General features: G+C 42.1%; 1 protein-coding gene across 2 annotated transcripts in view; it reads left to right on the plus strand.

Moving 5' to 3' along the window:
• Positions 1-21421, plus strand: part of Armc2 (armadillo repeat containing 2) — a 106325-nt gene that overhangs the window by 44853 nt on the left and 40051 nt on the right. For both annotated transcript variants that reach the window (XM_004637510.2, XM_023722327.1), the window contains 4 exons: positions 2206-2381; positions 7481-7583; positions 9243-9466; positions 21184-21329. In XM_004637510.2, coding sequence (XP_004637567.1) covers positions 2206-2381; positions 7481-7583; positions 9243-9466; positions 21184-21329 — 649 coding nt within the window. The remainder of the gene's footprint in view (positions 1-2205; positions 2382-7480; positions 7584-9242; positions 9467-21183; positions 21330-21421) is intronic.

Raw genomic sequence — 21421 nt, forward strand, 5'->3', positions numbered from 1 at the left:
CCCTTCTCTTTCTACACACACACATACACACCTCTGTTTTTATCTTCTTAAAACCTGTTGAGAACAAATTACTAGTGTGATGCCCCACACTCCTAAGTACTCCGTTGTGTTTTTTAGAAACAAGGGCATCTTTTACATCCATAGAAATTACTGTATTTTGCCAGTTGTCCCAGTAATTTTCTTTGTAGAAAAAAGAAAATCCTGGACCACAACCACGTGTTCCATCTCTTTTGTGAACTTGACATTCTTGAGGAGCACAGGCCATGGACTGTGCAGATCCATGAGCCAGGATGGTCTGCTGATTTCTCCCAGCGAGTCTGGTGAGCACCTGGGCCCGTGTACTGCCTGGGAAGATTCTGTGTGCTGCTTAGCGCTGCATCAGGAGGCTTGTGATACTGATTTGTTCCCTGGCTGGGACGGCCCTTCCCGCACTTGGGCCAGTTGATGTCTGCCAGGGCTGTCCTCTGTCAAGTTGTTATTTTCCCTCTTTAACTAAATAGCTTGTGGAGGAAAGTTACTGTGTATAGCCATTGTAACTAATTGGCATAGAGCACTTATTTGATCAATACTTGAAAAAACTCTATCTGTGATTCTTGCTTTCTAATTTCTTTTTAAGCTCAAACCACTACTTGAGTAAAACACAGCAAGCTGAAGGGCCTCTAAAGGAAGAAATAATGGAAAAAACTTGGAACAACCATGGGCCAGGAGTGGCCCAGGCCTAGACTTGGGCTTGTGAAGAAATAGCCAGTCACAGAAGAATAAAACAACACAACCAAAGTGGTTTATACAATAGAGTTCAGACTTTTCCCTTTATTTAAAGTTGGTCTAAGTCATTTCCCATCAATTCATTTATTTACGTGCATAACCAGAAGGCACTGAAGGTTACTTAGCTATTGAGGTTTAGAATTTTTTCTTAGATGTTATTGTTGAAAAGAGCTAAAAATGGCCTGAGTCATTTCCTTCTGCAGGCGCGCACTTCCTCTGTGTGGGCTTCTAAGAGCACATTATGGTATTTATTTAAGGTTGGTTTCCTAGTTATACCTTTTGTGATGGAGTCTATCAAAGATAATATTTTCAGTGCAATACCTTATATCTTGGAATCTTTTACTTTTCCTCTGGCTCTGTTTCATGTGCTACTTTTGCTCCTTGTGTGCCCCTCATTTTGGCTACCACTTTCCAAAGTGACTTTCCTCAGAATCATAAGTATGAGGCAAAATGTTCCATGTCTCTGTGCTTCCTAACTAAAATCTCCTTTGCGTTTTCCTCTTTTCTAGTAATAGTGGACTTGGTGACACTTTGAGCTTTTGTTCTATGAAAGCCTTCTTTTATCAGATGACAGTCATTTTCACAGAAAAGACTGATATCATTGTCATCAATAGATATATGTGTGCAATTGTGTTACAGATTGTGTGAACAACATTCTCACCACACCGTATGCTGTTGATACAAAGATATGTAAGACCGGCTTCTTCTCACTTACTTAGCAGGACATCTAGTTGAGAGCCCTGAGTACACAACACAACACACACATATAAATGTGAAAAATTGCCTTGTACAATGTAATGTTTGTTGAGTGTGAAATAGTTCAGTTTTCTTCAGACACCAAAACACAAACTTGAAGAACCAAAATCAGTAGGGAAAGGATGAGAATATTCCAGGCTTATGGAACTATGGCAAAGAGGCTTGAAGGCAGAGAGGCAAACCACGTGCTTCCGTGAGACCAAACAGAACACAGGTCTCATTGGACGGCACTTGGAATAGAGGAGACTAACTGTAGCAGGTGCCATTCTATAATATGCTCATTGAAAGACTGTGTGTTCTAGATAAGCTAATTGGTGGATTAATAAATAAGTCAACATGATAGGAGATGAATCAGGAAAATGGGGGGAAAATAAAGCAGGTGGAAAAGTTATAAGAAGGTGAAGCCAGGAAAGATGGTGCACATCTGCAATCCCAGCAGTACTCAGCAGACTGAGGAAGGAGGATTGCTGTGAATTCAAGGCCAGCTGGGCTATACACTGAGTTCACTAGCAGCCCAAATTTCACAGCAAGACTCTGTGGCCAAAAAAGGGCAAAAATAGAGTTCAGAAATTTGAAGATGTCTTTGGAAATAACTACAGGATTTTCACTGACATTGTATGTTTGGCACACTTGAAAACTTAATCATAATTAGTAAATGTTGCTTTACTCTCTTTGCTGTTACAGAAGAAAATATTGAAACGATCTGTGCCACTTGCACCCAACTTCATCACGCTTTAGAGGAAGGAAATATGCTTGGAAATAAGTTTAAGAGAAGAAGTATTCTCCTGAAGACCCTCTATAAACTAGTCGACATTGGCTCAGACATGCTCAGCCTTAAACTTGCAAAAATGATCCTAGCAGTAAGTTTTTCTTTCCTCTGGTCAGGTGGACTGTAGCAATAGAAGCTTTGCTAACTGCTTTATTTGTAAGTATTATAAAGTAGAATAGGCTTATGGAAGCATTAGAAATGTAGTATGTATGGTTAGAATCTTGAAAAGATTCAGGTAAACCAGCTGGCATCCACGGATTTAACTAAAAAGCATTGTCTAAAGAACTAAACTTGAGCACAAGGAAACTGTTCAGATACAGTCTGACATTTGGATTACAACTAGATTTTAAAGACAGAAAAAGAGAAAATCAAGAAAGGTGAGGAATAAGGGACAATGATAAATATATTCAAAAACAAACAATATGGCATGGTCATTACAGACAGTGCAGCCAACACCTTTGTCTCCTGGTTTCTCCTGGGTACTTGATTCTGCCTTATGATGCAGAAAATAACTTTAATTTGGGTCACAGACACAGTAGCCAGATGCTTAATGGACCAGCATGCGAGAGGAAAGTGGCTGTATGTGGCTACAGGAAGGTCTCTCGGTAGTCACAGAAGGTCCCTCTTGTAAAGAGTTAGAAGAAAAGCCTGCACACCAAATAATCTGTAGAAACTCTGGCTAGAACAAAATGATGCCATTGTTTGAGGAAAGCGCTTTGTTGTCACAGCCATAAACAGTTGAAACCAAAAGATAAGCTACAATTACTGTAGGATGTTTTAAGAGAGCCGCAAAGACAAATGAATGAAGCTTTGTTTCCCAGTTTCATAAAAGTGCAAGCTTTACGTGAACGCCCCATAGTTCACATAATGCAAAGTCGTAAAGTACACAGAGAAGGTGAGCACTGGCAGCCTTCCTGAGAGGGTTCTCTGTGTCTTAGATAATGAAGTCTTTCATAAGGCAGAATACTCTGACTGCGTGTTCTACGTCATTCTGAGGGGAAGCTGTCTTCTTACTTAGTTGCCACCCAAAAGTAGTCCTCTTTGAGAAATTGTGATGTGACTCAGAGCATGTGACCCAAGACTAATGTCCTTGGGTTCATAGTTTAGCTGTGAGGCTCTGTTGGTATAGCTTCCCAGGACAGGACCCAGGCAGCCTTCTCTCTTCCATCCAGATCCCACACACATTGTTCTCCAGCAAGCTAAGAAAGGAAGAGATGAACAAGTTGTTCTCTGTCACACTTTGCAGAGAAAATTGACCTTGGTTATTAATGATGTCACTCAATTTATACATGGCACAGTTTAACTGATTTAGGGCAGAAAAAACGAAGGGATCTTCTCAGCAGTGAACAGGTTCTAAACTGAATGTGTGATTAGACAAAGCCCTCTCGGTGACGTTGAGGGCCTTGCTGAATGGAAACAAGACTGTAGGCTTAACTCCACAGCACAGAGTGAGGTGGCTCATGTCTGCTGCTTAGCTGGAGAGCCATGAGGTCAGAAGGGGCTGCGAAGCCCAACTTCCTGTCTATGGCCTGGCCTGATTTACCGTGGGCAACAGCCTGTCAGGCAAGGCCTTGGTGGGGGTTTCTCTGTGCAAAGTCATGTCAGAAGAACAGATGAAGAATCAGTGAAGATCCAAGATAAATGGGATAAGAAGCTTTTGCCTCCTGCCAGTCTTTATTGTACAGTTTAATGTTGTAATTCAGATATTTAAATTATTTTTAGTTAAACACATTCAGAGAGCATAATGTTAGTTGTTCTAATGTCTTGCATTCTTTGGTTGAGTGGAAATTTGCCAGACTTCAGCTTAATTTTAATCTTTTTATCAAAAAAATTGCAAAAATATGTCAATCTTTATTAAGATGGTAAAGAATTCAAATATATACACACTTGGAATGCAACTATATTTGTGTATAAGGAGGATCTAGGATCCCGTGCATTGGTATTGGAGATTGAACCCAGGCTTTCCTGCTGAACTATGTCCTCAGCCCTTTTTAAAATTTTGTCTTTTTTTTTTATAAACAATTTCTAAAAAGATTCTCACAAAGTTACTAAAATGGCTCAGGCTGGGTTCAAAGCTGCTGTCCTCCTGGCCCAGCTTGCCAGAGTGCTGGATTACAGGTGTCCCACCAGGCCTGGCTGTGATGAGTGGTTTGTGAACTTCACTTGTTTTTGTTTAATTTGCCAAATTTGCTTTAAATAGAATAAAGTGCTATTTTTAGTGTAAGAAGACAAAACTGCCCTGCCATGAAAATTTATTTTGTTAGAATTGTTCCTTAACCCTGGGAATGCAAGCGAGTTAAAGGCCCTGTCCCCCAGGGCTGGCAGTGGATGGGGCAGCCCGCAGCCAAGGGGCACGGTGAGCCCTGTGGACAGAGGGAAAAGCAGGTCAGAGGGAGTGGGGAAAGTGCTGATTTTTATGAAGCCATATACAATTCCTGTATAAAATGTATTTTTGTTATTAATTTTATTGAGAAACAAATAGCAATGAGATAGTTTCAAAACAGCTTAGTAGGACAGTTACAATAATTAATACATCACATCTTGTTGTCTTTGTAATGGTTATTCATAGTACAAGATGCAGACATGATATCTTGTCCAAACACTATCAGTACAAATCTTTCTTCTCATTGAATTAAGAGAAAGTAGCTGTATAACTATCCTAACTATTTTGTATTTTATTTTCATAATTTTTAAAGCAGGGTCTAGATGTGTAGTTCAGGTTGCCCATAAACTCACCATGTAGCCCAGGCTAGCCTCAAACTTGGGGTGATCCTCCAGCCTCAGTCTCCTAAATGCTGGGATTACAGACATGTATCACCATGCCTGGTTCTTTTCATGTCCTAAAGTTAGAGTTTTGTAGTTATCAGTGGAGAAGTTACAGAGGTTTGGTTTGAATGTAAACTGACCTAGATTATAGCAGCCCTGGAAGTTGTAGGAGGTCTACATTCTCTCTCTCTCTCTCTCTCTCTCTCTCTCTCTCTCTCTCTCTCTCTCTCTCATTTTTGTCATTATTTTGAAAACACCCATAGCAGTTTTATTTTCATTGCCATCTTTCACTAAATGTGAAACATGGTGGGGAACACATGAGTTGTAGTCTACACATTTTGCTGAGTGTGGGGCACATTCCACATAACACACACAGGAAGAGAAATGCATCATGCTTATGACCTCAGGGACTCAGTCTAGTGGGAGGTAGTCACCTGATCTCAGATCTTGAGCCCAAGGTACACCAAACTCCTATGAAATGCCCCTCCCTGGTCCCACCCTTTCCTCTAGGGGATTGAACCCCCGACCTTCACACTGAGCTGTACCCCAGGTTGTTGTTGTTTGTTTGTTTGTTTTTTGTTTTGTTTTGTTTTTGAGAGAAGGTCTCCCTAAGTCTCTGAATTCTAGGCTGTCCTGGAATGTGCTGGACATTGAACCCAGGGACTTAAGGTGGCTAGAACAGCTGGGTGCCACCTCCCCAGCCCCAACCTTTTCCTGTCTGAGAGTGGAAGAATTCTCTCCTCCGCCCTGTGTTAGTTTCTGAGGCGACAGCTCTGACTTCTGTGTTCTCGCAGACCCCTCTCCTGGGGAGCTTGTCGAAATGCAGCTTCCTACTCTGGATGACTGCCTGGGCCTGAGACTCTGCATTCCTCAGACAGTGTACAGGGACGGCTCAGGGGCTCCTGGGCCGCACTGCCTGCCTCTGCCCTCCAGCCCGGGGCTGACCCACCCGGAGCCTGGCACAGTCATGCTCGGAAAGCATTCGTGGGTCAGATGCAGAGCGAAGCTTTAACAAATGTGTGTAACAAATTCTATTATCATGCACAAAAAACCCCTGAAGAAACTCACTAATAAGCAATGTTAAAGATGGTTTTAACAGCAAAATAATGACCCATATGTTATCCTTTCACACAGAAACATTTATTTGTCCCGTGGCAGTGAGGGCACTAGGTGTTCCTACGTAACTGCAAGTTACAGGTATTTTCTTTCTAGACATAGTGTTCAGTAACGATTTTTGTGACTGCTTCATATGAAGAGTACTACTGTTCTGCAGTTCATCAAACTAGTCTCTAATATTAGACACGTAGGATTTTTTAATTACTTTTGATAAAGTGGTAAATATACAGCTACTTTAGTCTGTTTGGTTCAGCAGCCAGCCTACACTATGCTCCTCTTAAAAAGAAAGTCTACTTTCTTATTGTCCCCTGTTTAATTTACTTAGATGTTTTTGTGTGATTTAGAAGGTAATTTTCCAGACTGGGCGTCGTGGCACGCACCTGTAATCCCAGCACTTGGGAGGCTGTAAGTAGGAGGATCACTACGAGTCTGATCTACACAGTGAGACCCTGAATACCCTGTCCTAAATACAAAAATAAAATAAATACATTTTTTTAAAAAACGGGGGGAGGGGGCTTTGCTGGATAGCTCAGTTGTTTATAATGCTGCTTAGGTAAATGCAGGCAGATGTAGAGACTGCGGTTCGATTCCCAGCTTCAGAAGCTGTATTAGACCTGCCCTTAAGGCAGCCTGAAGTAGCCAAAAAAAACCCTCAAAACTTGTGGCCTGGGAGATAGCTCAGTAGAATAAGCACTTGCCTGGCAAGTGCAAGGGCCTGAGTTCAATCCCCGGTTCTTAAAAAAAAACAAAAGGTAATTTTCCATGTTAAGTATTAATGATGATATCATCGCATTCCAGAATAGCCTTAAATAAATATACATGTATGATCTAATCAGACAGCATTAATTTTTAATATTTTTACACAAAATGAAAGGACATACTTTTCATTTTTCTTTACCTGCACTATAGATTCTTTTTGAAATTATTTTACTCTGCAGTTGTGGCAACTATATTTTTATATTATTACTCCACTTGATTAAATGTATTAACATTGTCTTACCCCCTTTTTTCTCATACTCCTTTAAAAATAACTGATAACTCACCTACAAATATAAGACATTTCTAACTATGAAGTAAATGTTTATTATTAAAATGTACTTCTTACTCTGAAGATCTGCATTTGGCATACTCGAGATCGCTGTCATAGCAAATATCTGGCCTGAATTTTTCAAAGCTGGCTTCTGTAGAAATAATGATATTTACAAATACTCTTGTTGCATTTTTAATATAGATGTTTGTGTTTTTAAAAATATGATATGTTTTTATTTCCCTCTGCATTACAAACGGAAGTGTTTTCTTTTTCTGCAGCTCAAAGTGAGTAGAAAGAATCTTCTGAATGTCTGCAAACTTATATTTAAAATTAGCAGGAGTGAGAAGAATGATTCTCTGCTTCAGAATGAAAACATTCTGGGTAAGCCTCGTGCAGAGCACCACTAGCAAATGTTGCGTTGCGCACAAATGGACTGCCGAGAGAGAACATTTACAATTAATCATAGCAGGAATATTTTATTTTCCTGGGATAAGTATGTTTGGAGCAAGGAAAATGGGTACGAGAGGGATTTATGTCAATGTGTGTTGTACTATAAAAAATTTTTAAAATTTAAGCACTCACTGTACAGTTTGATTACTTATTTTTTGATATGCTTCTCTTTGTTTTCCCATTACATTTAATACATCATTTGGAGACTAGCATGACAGATGGGGCTTTGTTTCTTTAATATTATATTAATAATCTTATATGACTTTATATTGTGCTATTTAAAAAATAATTTCCTGGTCATGGATTTACTATTAGAAAAAAACACATCTAATAGTTTATGATGTAATTAAAAATGTTGGTCTTTTGATATAGTAAGAATGACTAAATATCAAAAGACATCTGTGCTGTTACAGAAATCTGACATCAAAATATCGATTATATAAGTAGGGAAGTTTTACTACATTCGTATCACCTAGTTATTGATACTTAATTCTTGGCCTATTTTTAAGGGTTGTTTGTTTTTTGAGATAGGGGTCTCACTATTTAGTTCAGGTTGGTCTTTAACTCACTGTGTGCCTTAGGTCATCTTCACTTGCAGTCATTCTCCTGCCTCAGCCTCCTAAGTACTGGGATTACAGATGTACACCACCACACCCAGCTCTAAGTGATTAAGACACTTAGTTACCTAAACGGAAGTGCTTTATTAATTTATGTTATTAATAAAGGGAAGACACTCTCAGTCCTCGTATGGGACCAGCAGATAAATGATCTAAGTGATCTCAATATCACCCTTTTTAAAAAAAAAACCAAGCAAGCAGGAACAAAAACAGTACTGAGATAAATATCTGACATTAAATTGGCAAATGGAGAATTATAGACCAAAAATAATTTGACAAGTGTTCACATTAACATTAATAACATTACATATGAGTTTTGAATTATTACCCTTTTAGAGTTGCCTGGTTTACTTCTTTTCTTTTCTTTTTTTTTTAACCAGAGATCAAATTTAGGACTTTGCACTTGCCAGGCAGGCACTTATGCCGCTGAGCTGTATCCCTGGCTGCCTGATTTACTTCTAAAACTAATAATTGGATAAGTGTTCTTAAATTATATTGCAAAAGGTTGGCTATTATATCCAGATTGGCCCTTTTATGTGTTGATTGACGTTTTTAAAACTCCTAATTTGACTTACATTAATACAGCAGAAGTAAAAATGTATTCATAAGTTTGTCAAAACTTCTCTAAAATTGCTGTAATTATTATTGTTCTATAATAACTTGCACTTTTGTAACTAACCAAAAATGAAGACCAGCATGGATGAGCGCACGCAGGGAATGGCATTTAGTCAAGAGAATACTTTCTTGCTTATGTATTAAGAACCGCCAGCCTTCTGCTGTCGTTGCTTCTACAAACATTTGTCATAGCTGAAAGTAGGCTTTGCTTGCTTGAGTAGCCTGCAACAAACACTCGAACACAGCTTTGTACAAACGTATTTACTATATTGTGTTTGATGTTGCTATACAAATTCTTTAGCATGTTTCTCTGCAGCTGTTGTACTCCAACATTTATAATAGTGCATCTTTTTGGCAGAATCATTATTGGAGGTCCTGAGAAGTGAAGACCTGCAGACTAATGTGGAAGCTTTTTTATACTGTGTGGGGACGATCAAATTCATATCTGGAAATCCAAGATTTCTTAATGAAATGATCAGCAAAGGTGCTGTGGGAATACTGGCACACTTGATAAGGCGGGTGAATGAGCCCTCCAAGACATGGGGTGCATGCTTGCCTAACTCAGGCCACTTGTTAGTCCAGGTAACTAGTTGCTTGAAATTGTATATGTACAAAATTAATTTTCATGCTACTGAATGGCAGTTATGATTTAAGAGACTAGCAGAAGAGAGCCAGGCACGATGGCTCTCATGTTCTCTTTTAGATGAGATTTTACTCTTAATAGCATTTGTGTATCAAATAATGGCATCTTAGATTCTAATCATTCATGTGACTTGAAATATGCTTGTCAGCTAATGAGAATTCATGGCGCAGTCAGCGTGCTGTAAGCCTTTGGGAAAGCCTGCTACAGATTAGAATTAGGCATTGACCTCAGGATTCTTAAAATATTTATGGTAATTATTAATTTAGGACTTTGGACTTTCCCCATTTTGAAGACAAATGTGAAAAATCTCTTTTGGTCATGAATGATGCAAAATTCTATTGGTGTGCTATATTTTGGCCAGGAGGATGTAAGAAACGTTATGTTCATATTGCCACCGGTTCAGATTCTTTTCCTCAATAGAAGTAGTTATTTCTGATTGCATAATCATTATAATTGCTGCTAAAATATAGGAAAGTATAAGAAAGAATGTAAAATCATTCAGAATATTTTCACCCTGAGATATGATAACATATCTTTGACATTTTGGTAAATACATATAACATACATTTAAATTTTACATAACTCTCTTGTGGAACCTGTTATATTTAAAAGCTGTTTATGATCCTGGGGCTGGGGATTTGGCTCCATGGCAGAATGCTTGTCTAGCAAGCTGGGAGTATTTAGTTCTAGCCCCCCCCCCCGAAATAAACCTCCCCTAAAAAACAATTCAACCAAAAAAAAAAAATACAGTAAAATTTTTAAAATACTGAAAACAAACAAGGCAACTGTTTATGATCCTTTTCTCTCCTTTCCTTTTCTCCTGGTCCAAAGTTAGCTAACACTGATGTTCTCAATTCCTTCTAGTACACACATAAGTGTTTCTCTTTTCTCATCTACCATATGTCGTAAAAATATCTTGTGTCAACTTTATAAACTTAATTTATTATTTTTAATGATTGTGCAATATTATCCCATAGTGAGATATTTATATGCCATTTAAAATCTCTGTGCAATAGCTCGTGGATTTATGGTCCAGTTTAAAAAGATCTTTCCAACCCATTTTATACAGCTGATACCATTTTATAAAATCAGTTGGTACAAAGGAGCATGGAGTGTTACTGTGGTCAGAAGTGTGTCTGATCAGGAAATGGGTCCTCTGCTATGCCCCTAACATTAGAGCCTTCCTCCCCTCTGCCCTGTCTTCCTGGGCCTCAGCACCCGGATGCCACCTGGGTCAGATCCCTTCCTCCTGCCTCTAGGAGGCGCTGTAGAACTTCCGCCTTCCTGCTTGCCACGTTTTAAACACAGGCATTCATTGTCTCCAAAGCCTGCCTTTGAACCTGCTTTGGACCTGGTGTGGGTGGCGTCTCTGCCTGGGCCTCAGTCAGCACCCCACGCCCTTGTCCAACGGGAAAAAGCGGAGACGGTTGTTGCTACCACCTGAGAACATTCTATTTTTGTTGTTGCCAAATGCTGTTTGTGTCAGCTGTATCACTCTGTGTGTGTGTGTGTGTGTGTGTGTGTGTGTGTGTGTGTGTTTACAGATTGGGGAGGAAGGAAGCATTGCTTTAGGTTTGTCATTCACAGAGTCTCCTAGACTGAACATTCCTTCATACTCAATTCAAAGAAAAGCGGTTTTGTAGCCTACACCCATAGCTTCACCGTGAGAGTGGATGAAAACCTCCACTCTGGGAGTGTGTACCACTGCCTGGATTTTCACCCCCATTCAGCTGCATGTTCAGACAAACAGACCTGTCTCAGATCAGAACTGTTTGTCTACACCACCTTTCAGAACCTGGTAACTCCAGTTCATGAGGCTTTTTTTTTTTGTAACCAAGGATTGAACTCAGGCCCTTGTGCTTGCCAGGCAAGCGCTTATTCTACTGAGTCATTGCCCCAGCCCCTCAGGAGGCATTTTTCAATGTAACTCTGTTCAGCTGAAAAACAAAAGTACTTGAGGTTGTAGTAGTAATAAAATAATGTCTGTATGGGCCTGGGGATTTAGCTCAGTTGGTACAATGCCTGTCTGGCAAGTGTGAGGCCCTGAGTTCAATTCCTAGGACAATAACAACAACGGTAATAATAATAATAATAATAATTAATAATAATAATAATAAATGTCTTTAAGCCAGAGAGAATGAAAACATGACCAAGGCAAAAAAGGTGAAAGTAGGCAACAACAGCCATCCTTTGTAGCTTGCAACTCAGAGGACCTCCATAGCTTCAGTACTTTGTGGGGAATTTGTGTTGCCAAACCACACATCTTAGTGTCCACATAGCCAGAGGCCTCCTGCTTCCTCACAGCTGCCCCTAGGAGCTGCCGGGGGAGTGGACAGCATCGGCTGCAGCTGGGCCTGAGTATTGTGTGGGATATGGGGAAGTGGAATATGAAAGCAGATGCTGGGTACTCATGTTGGAAATAAATGAGGTGTGCCTGGGAGACGCTGAAGAGGTTGGGGTGTCCAGAGTAGGGGGCGTCTGGGGGCATTGTGGGAGGTGAGGTTCAGAGGGTACAGTTGTGGGTCTCAAAGGCCAGGCTTTTGGATCAGTCTGGGCAACAAGCACAGCAAGAGGTCAGAGTGGCAGAGAGAAAAATGTGTATAAGACCATATTAAACTTGTCAATGCTGCAGTGTTGGGACGTCACAAGAGGAGGATGTATTCACGATCTGTGAGGACCTCAGGCTGGGGTAACATCTCAGATGCAGTAGCTCTAGTTTAGAGGCACTGCTGCACCTAGATGTTGGTCTGATTATAGTGGAGATGAAGGAACTGTTCAAAGTGGCAGAAGAGTTCATCGCAGGGGGCTGAAGTTGCTTAGAGGAAAACATACTGACCTGTTACATTAGTTGTCTGTGTGTCTGTTTGTCCCTGTCTGTCTCTGTCTCTGTCTCTGTCTCTGTCTCTGTCTCTGTCTCTCTGTCTCTGTCTCTCTGTCTCTCTCTCTGTCTCTCTCTCTCTCTCTCTCTCTCTCTCTCTCTCTCTCTCTCTCTCTTTCTGTACCAGGGACTTAACTTGGGACCTTGTGCTTGCCAGGTGGTCTCTTATCCACTGAGCTATCTCCCCAGCCCCTTCTATGCTGTTCCTCTGTGTGTACATGCCTGTGTCTGAACTTGTATATTTGTTTATCACCATATGGCTGCAACCCAGAGCTATTTCACCAGTGTTTGTAGAGTGCTTGTTCCAAGCCAGGCATGTTCTGGGGTGAGTGTGACAGTGCTCAGAGAGACAGCTGCCAATAAGGGCCAACTTTCTGATAATTCCCACACCAGGTAGTAGTAGTCCAGTGTCCCTTCTTCACCAGAGCCCTGGCTCTGCGTGGTCCCACCTGGTCAGTGTGGCACTCACTTCTACAGTATAGTGTCGTGAGAAGAAGAGATAATCAGAGGAAGCGAGAAACCACTGCCCGTGCATCAAGTCAAAGCATTAGTGTCCCAGGCTGCCACAATGGGGCCGTGAGCTTGTCTATAAAATCTTGAGTAAGCAATTGAACTTACTCATGTTCACCAAATGCAAGAATACTAGTCTGGGGAGAGCTGCCTGAGCCTTCAAGAAAGATACTAAATACAGGCCAACTAACAGACCCCTGAAGGCCAGTATATTGCATCCTCGCAGGAGGTGATGCAGACAACCAGGGGCCTGTCAGTGTTGGCCGAGAGTGGATTGCCAGGAGGCGTGAGGGCTCCTCTGGCCTTTGAATGCCAATCAGCAATCAGGCAGGCATAACACAGGAGCAGAGAGAGATTCCTGGAGTCACCCACTCAGCAAGCCTGACATCCATTGCACCCCACCCCTCCAGGGGATTGGAGCAGCACCTCCATCTGTGTCAGAACCCAGACAAGTCCAGAGTCTCAGGTGTCACATTTGCAATATTAAAGTGGCTTTGCGGAACTAAAGAAAATCTAATATAGCTGCATGTGAAAGCACTTGCATTCCAATCCTTCATAACGCTTGGTGCGTGGTCTCCGAGGCCTCCTTGGCATATTTGTAGCATGGCTTTCCTACTTATCAGGAAGTGGTTCTGCCCTCTTCAAGCTCTCCATGCCTATGCTTTGGTTTTTTATTGTTATTTCTATATTTACTGTCTCTATGTCAGTTTCCTTGGCGAAATGAATAAATAGCTGATTCTTCTACTAGTAACTACAGATGAAAAAAAAAAAGTTTTTATTGTATTTGGTTGTTGCACAGTGTCACTACACAGCTCAGACTTGTGGTGATCCTCCTGCTCTGGGATTACAGGCATGTGCCATTATGCCCAGACTCTGGCAGGCTCAGCCCACCCTCGGAGGGAAGTTGGCATGACATGTGGGGCTGGGGATTGAACCACAGTCCCTGTACTTGCCTAAGCTTGCCTAAGCAGGTGCTTTAGTCTGCTGAGATATCTCACTGCCCCCAGATGAAATTTTATGTCACAAATTATAGATAATGCCAATTGAAAAAAATAAGGAAAAAATCTGAAAAATATGCATTGACTACAAGTTTGAGTTCAATTCCTGGCACCCAATAAAAACAACCTACTAAGTAATAACACCAAGTTTCACAATTACATATGAAATTTAGGGAAACTTATTCATCCCCATAATGAATAATATTTATAATAAGAGATGAGGCTTTGCAGACATGACCACAATGGAAAGCAGATGGCTGTCTTGGGCAGCAGCAGGGATGGTACCTATTTCCCACCCTGAACTTCCTTGCTGTTGAGGACCCATCCTCAGCATAATATACCTGGCTTTGCACCTCCACTCCCTTCCTGACTAGAGAGCCTGGCTAGGACCCTTCCTGCTGCTCCGGCTTCTCCTCATGGAAGCGAGCTGCCACCAGAACACGGAGTGTTCTCCTGCTCTTCTAGAGAGAGCATGTGAGAAGTGAATGTAATTTGAGCGTTGAGTATTAGAAGCAGGCCTGTCTCAGCTGTAAACCACAGTTGCCCAATAGAGTGATAACTTCCTCTTCTACCCTGTCCTCCTTAGTCTCTTTTTTCTGGGTTCAAAATATGAGCTATTACATGTGTAGGGGCTGAGTCTCCTGGCTCTGCAGTTTTACTGTTCCTGGAGAATCAGAAGCCACCCCAAGAAAGGGAGAAGAACTGGGGAGGAAGGACTGCAACTCTGAGTCCAGTGAGTGGGTGGTCAGTTACACAGCTGGGGTTGGTTTTTTTTTTAATAGAATTAAAGTTCATGAGTGGATAATAGCTGCCTCTTTCCCACTAACAAATACATCATTAAAAAATCTTATGTCATTAAAACATCAGCAAGCTTCATAGTGATCCATATCACAGATGGTGATCAAAAGAGAAGTTTTGTCTGATCTAAGGAATAATATGCTAAACAAAATAAGCTAGACATAGTACTCTGGTTCATGTATTATGGCTTTGTCAATTTCCTGGCTTTGAGAACATCTCCTAGTTATGTAAGATGTCACCATGGACAGAAAATGGGTGAGCGGTACTCACTGTACTATTTTTGTAAGATTATGTGCAGTTTTACCTATTTAGGTCAGACATGAAAATGTTCACACTATATTCTATTTATATTAATTATATTAATTTATTATTATTAATTTTTTGTAAGGGTGGTTGGCCTTGGGACCTTGCACTTGCCAGGCAGGCACTTATGCCACTGAGCTATATCTCTGGATATATTAATTTTAGAATAAAGAATAGCTTATCCATGGTGAGAGATTGGAAAAATGACTCCTAGGTGGGGCCAGCAGTAGAGCAGTGATTTCTGGAAAGAGGGGAAGAAAATTTCTGAGGTAAGACAAATGTTCTATTCCTTGTTAAGGGCGTAGATCACAAGGCTATCTACTTTTGTCAAACTCATCAAACACACAAGCAATTTCACTGTATGTAAATCATGCCTCAACCAAATAATTATCTTATCTCCTTCCTGTTCAAGCACAATCTTCAAAAGAAATACTTAAACCTTTTTCTTCTGTCTATCAAATCTCCAACCATGTTATTTCCCCCAACTCTAAAAGCAACATGAAATAATGAAACTGGGACTCATAAGAAGGAAGGACCAAGCTTTCTTTTAGCAAAAGGAAAGACGCGACATCTCTGGTACCGGTAGTTTCATTTGTGCAGGGGCACCTCACCAACAGCTTCTTTCATCTCAGCCAGAACTGTGCCAATCACGTGGGAGACCATATGAAACTTCTTGGGCCACCGCACAGGTGCTCATTTAGACATATATGTGGTCTCAGCTGGACACAAATGCAAGCAAATGAGTGTGCTTTTATCGATAGAGAGAGATGGTTCAGCTGAGCTTGGAGAGTGGCCTGGCTTGGGTCTGAAATCATTTGACACCATTTGTGGTCTCTGGCGGCTGTATTTATTCGTTCACACCATCAGTGGGAAGTGCACCATTTTGTACTTGGCAGTTCAGTTGAAATAAAGCTCAGGAGGTTTGGGTTATGGGTATGTCAGACAGTCGAAAAACAGAATCCATTTACAGATAAATGCCAAATAAAGTAGGGGAAGCAACAGACAAGAAGCCAGAAGCCTAGGCCGCCAGCCAGCTCAGAAGCTGGAAGACTTTCTGAGCCTCAGTTTCCTTGTCTGGGTACCTTGATACTTCTCCTGTCTGCCTCCTGGAGCTGTCTTAAGAAGCAAAAAAGACAAAGCTCATAAGACGGCTTTATATTTCATCAAGCAACTGCTTAATATACAAACATAATTGCACTTGATATATAAAACTTAAAATCTTAATGCTGGTTCAGGTTGAGGAAGGATAGTAATCTTCCAGCCTGTTAATGGCGCAGTTTTCAGTTGCATCGTGTTCGGTTGGTTTCTTTGAAACTTTTTTGGAACCGGAGAACTGATTCTCCAGAAAACAGTGTCACAATGGTTGGTGAAGCTTCTGGCCTGGCTAAGAAGTCTATTTAACTTCTGCTGCTCCTGAATGAGAGTCCACAGTGAACTCTAAGCAACTGTGGTCTGGGATAGCGCTGATGGCTGGTTGGGATCCAGGGCAGCATTCAACAAATCTCCTGGGGACTGAAGTTTGGAGAGAGAAAGAGCACAAGGGGGGGGGGTCATTGCTATGGAAGTGGGCAGTATGTGGAGACTCAGGCCCCCTCAGCGACTGTCTGTCTTGCATCTGCCCACAGCCTTGGGGGAGGTCAGGAATAGACAGATCCACAGTTGCTGGGCCTATGCTACAATCCCAGTTAGGGTGCACAGATTTTAAGATAAAATTTTCTTATGTTTACTAAAGTTTTTCAATTCAGAGTTGAAAATACAAATTGAAATTCATGATTAAGTTCTCAATTTGAAAAAATAGATGATAACTCTTTTGGGTTCTAATTCTACTTATTAAAATGGTGTGTGAGCCTTTAAAAATTATATAATCTCTTCTTAGAATAACTTTTCCTTTTTAAATGGATCTTCCACTGGGCAGGGTGGTGCCCACCTATAATCCCAGCACTCAGGAGGAGGCTGAGATAAGAGAATCAAGAACTGGAGGCCAGTCTGAACACCATAGTGAGGTCGTATCTCAAAGATAAATAGGCAAGAAAATTTGATTTAAAATGGGCCTCCCAATGCTGACTTCACAATGAGAACTTCAAATTAAACTAACTCAATATGAGGCAGGCCGGTCTGTCAAACTCACAGGGTAGGTAGGCTGATTGAGGATCAGGAACACAAAGGACAAAGACATGGCTGCCTAAGAACTCAGTCATGTTTCAACAAATTAGTAACCAGAATCACAAAGAAATGCTTTTTCCTGGATTATACTGACAAAACCGCACGTCTTTTTTTATTGTTTATTTTTGTCCCAAACATGATCTCACAACTACTAAGCAGGGGCAGTCAGATTTGTATTAATCCACTTCATTGTCACTTGTGCTTTCTGTTTTTTCCTTCTTCCCACTGATTGCCTCTGTCTCTGTGTGTCTGTCCCACATCATTGCAGATTAGGAGATGGGAAGAACCAAGAATCAAAACTCGGGGCCAGGGAGATAGCTCAGTAGAATAAGCACTTCCCTGACAAGTGCAAAGGCCTGAGTTCAAGCCCCAGTTCCAGAAAAAAAAAAAAAAATCAGTTACTAACCTGATTTCCTGTGTCACCAATGTGTATTGTCTCCATCTCCCTAAAGTCTTTAGTACTTAATCTTTGCTTTCTTTGCACAATGCCTTTGGTTGCAAGTCACAAGCCTGAGGCAAATAAAATTCCAGTAATTAAAAAAAAAAAGAATCAAAACTCATGTTTTTCATTTCACTATTTCTTTGTGAAATGAATTTTCTTGAATTGGGAATTATTCCAGTTAAGTCCTTTAGAAGCTAAACAAGTATCTATGTGTTCCTTTAACTTATGCTTTTTGTAAGTAAAGGATTTAAAGTTGCTTAAAAGATTACGTACAATAAAAAATGCATCTAAGTAGAATCGTGAATAATACAGATTAGAGTGGAAAGTTAAACTCTGTATTTATTCTCTAAACCTGGACTTTGGTCAGCACCTGCCCCCGAGCAGGCCCAATGCATGGCTCTCCTGAGGGGGTCAAACACTGTGAAGACCGCTGCAGGACTCATCAGTGGTCTCCTCACATGTATCTATATTCGAATAAGAGTTCATGTTTGGTTTTCAGTTTTCACTTATATACAATGAACTCATCATTTGAAGCAAAGTTCAGAGTTAAGCGGATGACCGGGAGCTTGCCTTTGCTGCTGCCACATTATGTAGCTGGATTGTCCTCCAACCCTTTTGTCTATATCTGTTGTTCCCCAGAAAAATCCATTGATCTGAGCAAACACAAGCCACCCCCACCTGGCAGTGAGAGTGGGCACCCACAGGAACTGGTGGCAGCCCTCAAAGTGAGGGCCTTACGGTCTGCATCTGCCTGGGGGCCTCTTCTAGATACTTCTCACTCAGGGCCTTAAACTCTGGTCCACCCAGACCTGTGCTAATCCTCTGAACCTTCTTCCAGAGGCTTTTTAAGGAGGACACTTCCTCCTCCATTTCCCTCCTTTCTTTTTCCCCCTCTTTCCCTTGGCTCTCGCCTTCTGAGCTTCATCCACAAAGCCAGCCAGCAACTAAACATCTTAAGAGCTTTTTATTTGCACACTTTATTGCCCTCTGTATAGAAAGAATAAAGAACTGTGCACTAGAGAACCCAGTATGGGGAGGGTGTATGAAACCCTGGCTACTCTGTGATGGGGGAAGCAGGGATAAGAGCCTGCTTGTTGACACAGAAGAAGAAGTGATCCGTGACTATTGAGCAGTCTCCCAGAGGAGTGAACCTGACTGGGTCCTTGGAGTGAGCAAGGGTCACCAGTAGGAAGAGACAGGAGGCTCACAAGGAGTGGAGAAAGCTATCCACTCACAGGTGTAGGACTGTGACAGCCTGAGGAGATCGTGTGGTGTGGAGTCTGAGGAAGGGTGGGTCAAGGGAAGCAGGAGGAGGTGAGCTCAGAAGGGCAGAAGGGGCCTCAGAGAGTGAAGAGCCTTTAGGATGTGGCTGGTGCACACTGCCCTAGGACCTTGGAGGAGGGCCTTGGGCAGGGAAGGCTGCTTCATGAGATGGCTTTGCCAGCAGAGACCTGTGGAGAGATGAGCTGGTCATGTGGAGACCGAGGAAGGAGCCTACTCAGGGTACCAGAGTTTGGGTGAGGAATGAAGGTACAGGGACCAGAGATGGAAAAGAGGAGGAGCAGGTGTCTGGGCAGCTGTAGGGAGGCAGGGGGTGGGCAGTCTCAAAGTTGCTGCCTGGAATGATAGAAAGTAGGGAACCACCTCCTTGGAAGAGGTCCAGTTTTCTTTCCTACAGCACTTTTCAAAACTGCTGTTGCTCCTCACACCCTCTTCTCACTGCCTTGGAAGTATGGTTTGCATACCTCACAGTTTTCTGAGGTCCTCACCTGTCTGTTCACGCCACTCTTCCCTTTGGAGAAGTGTGAGCCAGGCACTGGCCTTGGACCTGTGGGTCAGGATAAAAAGATGAACAAGGTAGACAACAGCCATCTGCCCATGCCTCACCGATAGATGTTTGGGGAGAAGTAGGACATGCAGCCTTGAATGGCGTGGCTGCAGAGAAGAGTGGGATGAGAGAAAGCTTAAGGGCTTGGTAAGAGCCAGACTGTGCAAAGCCTTCTGGCCACAGCCAGGGCACGGAATCTTATCCTGGGAGCAATGGCTAGATCACGAGGCAGGAGTCTAGGACTTCGAGGGCTTGAGCAGTTAATGGTTGTCATAGATGTCATAGATTGAGATGTTACTAGGTACTTGCCCAATTGGTGGTACAAGTTTTGTGTGGGTTTTTCCTACCAGCACCACAGCTGGCAAGTTTAGAAATGCTCCACGTGTTGTGTTCTCCTCATCAAGTTACACGCACTCTGTACAAAGTTCTATGCACGGTGAATGGATGGGGGCTTAAATCAGGTGATTCATAACATACTAATATGTGCTTCTGCTCCTGGTTTCAGACTTATCAAACTAGTATATCAGGGACAGAAGACCCCCCAACTGTCCTTACCTTTTTGAAAAAAGTGAGAAAAAGGCTCAAGAGGCCAAAACAAATTTTTTTTAAAAAGCTCATTAGAAAATGATGGTTCCCTCTGCAGACAGTGTCTCTTGTTGGATGGTAGATGAGGGGGCAAGACTGGAGGTTGGGGAGCCCAATCTTTGAAGCCCTTGGAACCAGAAAAAAGAAACTGTGTGCATGCTCAGGGTCTGAATGGGTGCTCCATGACCTTCCATGTTTCCACCCACCGGGGTTCAGGTCAGGACTCGCTGGTGCATTTGTGCACTTGGTTTCTGTTGAGGAAAGTGTGTGAGTCATCGTTTGGATCCAGGTAAACCAGGAATGCCTGAGTGCCTGGACTGTCTCAGAAGAACAGGCAGAGCCAGGTCCGATGATGCCAATTTTCCATTTTATGCTAGCAGCGGTTCTGGAATTCCTAGAGTGGTTTATTAGTGGTCACAAAAGGCCTGCTCCTTCGTTTCAAAGACTACATTGTAGGTCCATGGTCAAGGGGAAGGCTTGCCTCTCAGAAGAGCCTAAGTCTGTAGCCTTAAATATCCTTTGGCCACATCATTGCCTCATGCTTCTTATCATAACTTCTCAGTGAGAAGTTCCAAATCTGGGGCTGGTGAGATAGCTCAATGAACTAAAGCGCCTGCTTAGGCAAGCTTAGGCAAGCACAGGGACCGCATTGGATCCTGTGGACCACATGCATGCCAGCCCTGCTCCCAGGGTCAGCTGAGCGGGCCACAGAGTCTGGGTGTAGTGGCGCACACACCTATCATCCCAGTGCTGGGGAGGCTGAAAACAGGGAGCTCACTATGGGTCCGAGCTGTGTAAACACTATAACAATCAAATACATTAAAAAAAAAAAAAAGCAGTTCCAAATCTGTAGAACTGATGTGGTTATCACAGGGTCACCTGAAGACCTTACAACTGTTCTCAAACCCAAGTGTCAGTTTGTTTAGTCCTGAGCTCTGGTATGCTAATTGCCTATTTCTGTTGGCCAACTTAGTCTTTGTTTTCATTTCATGCTACTTGTCCTTAGTCCCATGTCCTCTAGTGGGAGAATCATCACAGGGACTTAGTTTACCTGCTACTCTAATGAAGTTTGTGGGACGAATTGTGTTGCACTGCTTAGTACAGCTATATTTCCAGTTTTTAAAAATGGTCCAAACATGCTTTTATCCCAGATAACTGCTACCTTGAGAAACTTGGTTGATTTACCACGAGCAAGAACTCAGTGCCTGGGGGCGGGAATCCTTCCCCAGCTCTGCGCAGTGATGGAACTTTACCTGGACGACAAGGATATCTGCACCAATATCGCCAGGATATTCAGGTAAACAGACTAAAAAGGTAAAGTGGCCTTTGTAGGAATGCAGATGCCTGGGTTAGTGTGTGTGTGTGTGTGTGTGTGTGTGTGTGTGTGTG

Source organism: Octodon degus, unplaced genomic scaffold (genome assembly GCF_000260255.1).
Source record: "Octodon degus isolate 3935 unplaced genomic scaffold, OctDeg1.0 scaffold00090, whole genome shotgun sequence".
Classification (NCBI taxonomy): domain Eukaryota; kingdom Metazoa; phylum Chordata; class Mammalia; order Rodentia; family Octodontidae; genus Octodon; species Octodon degus.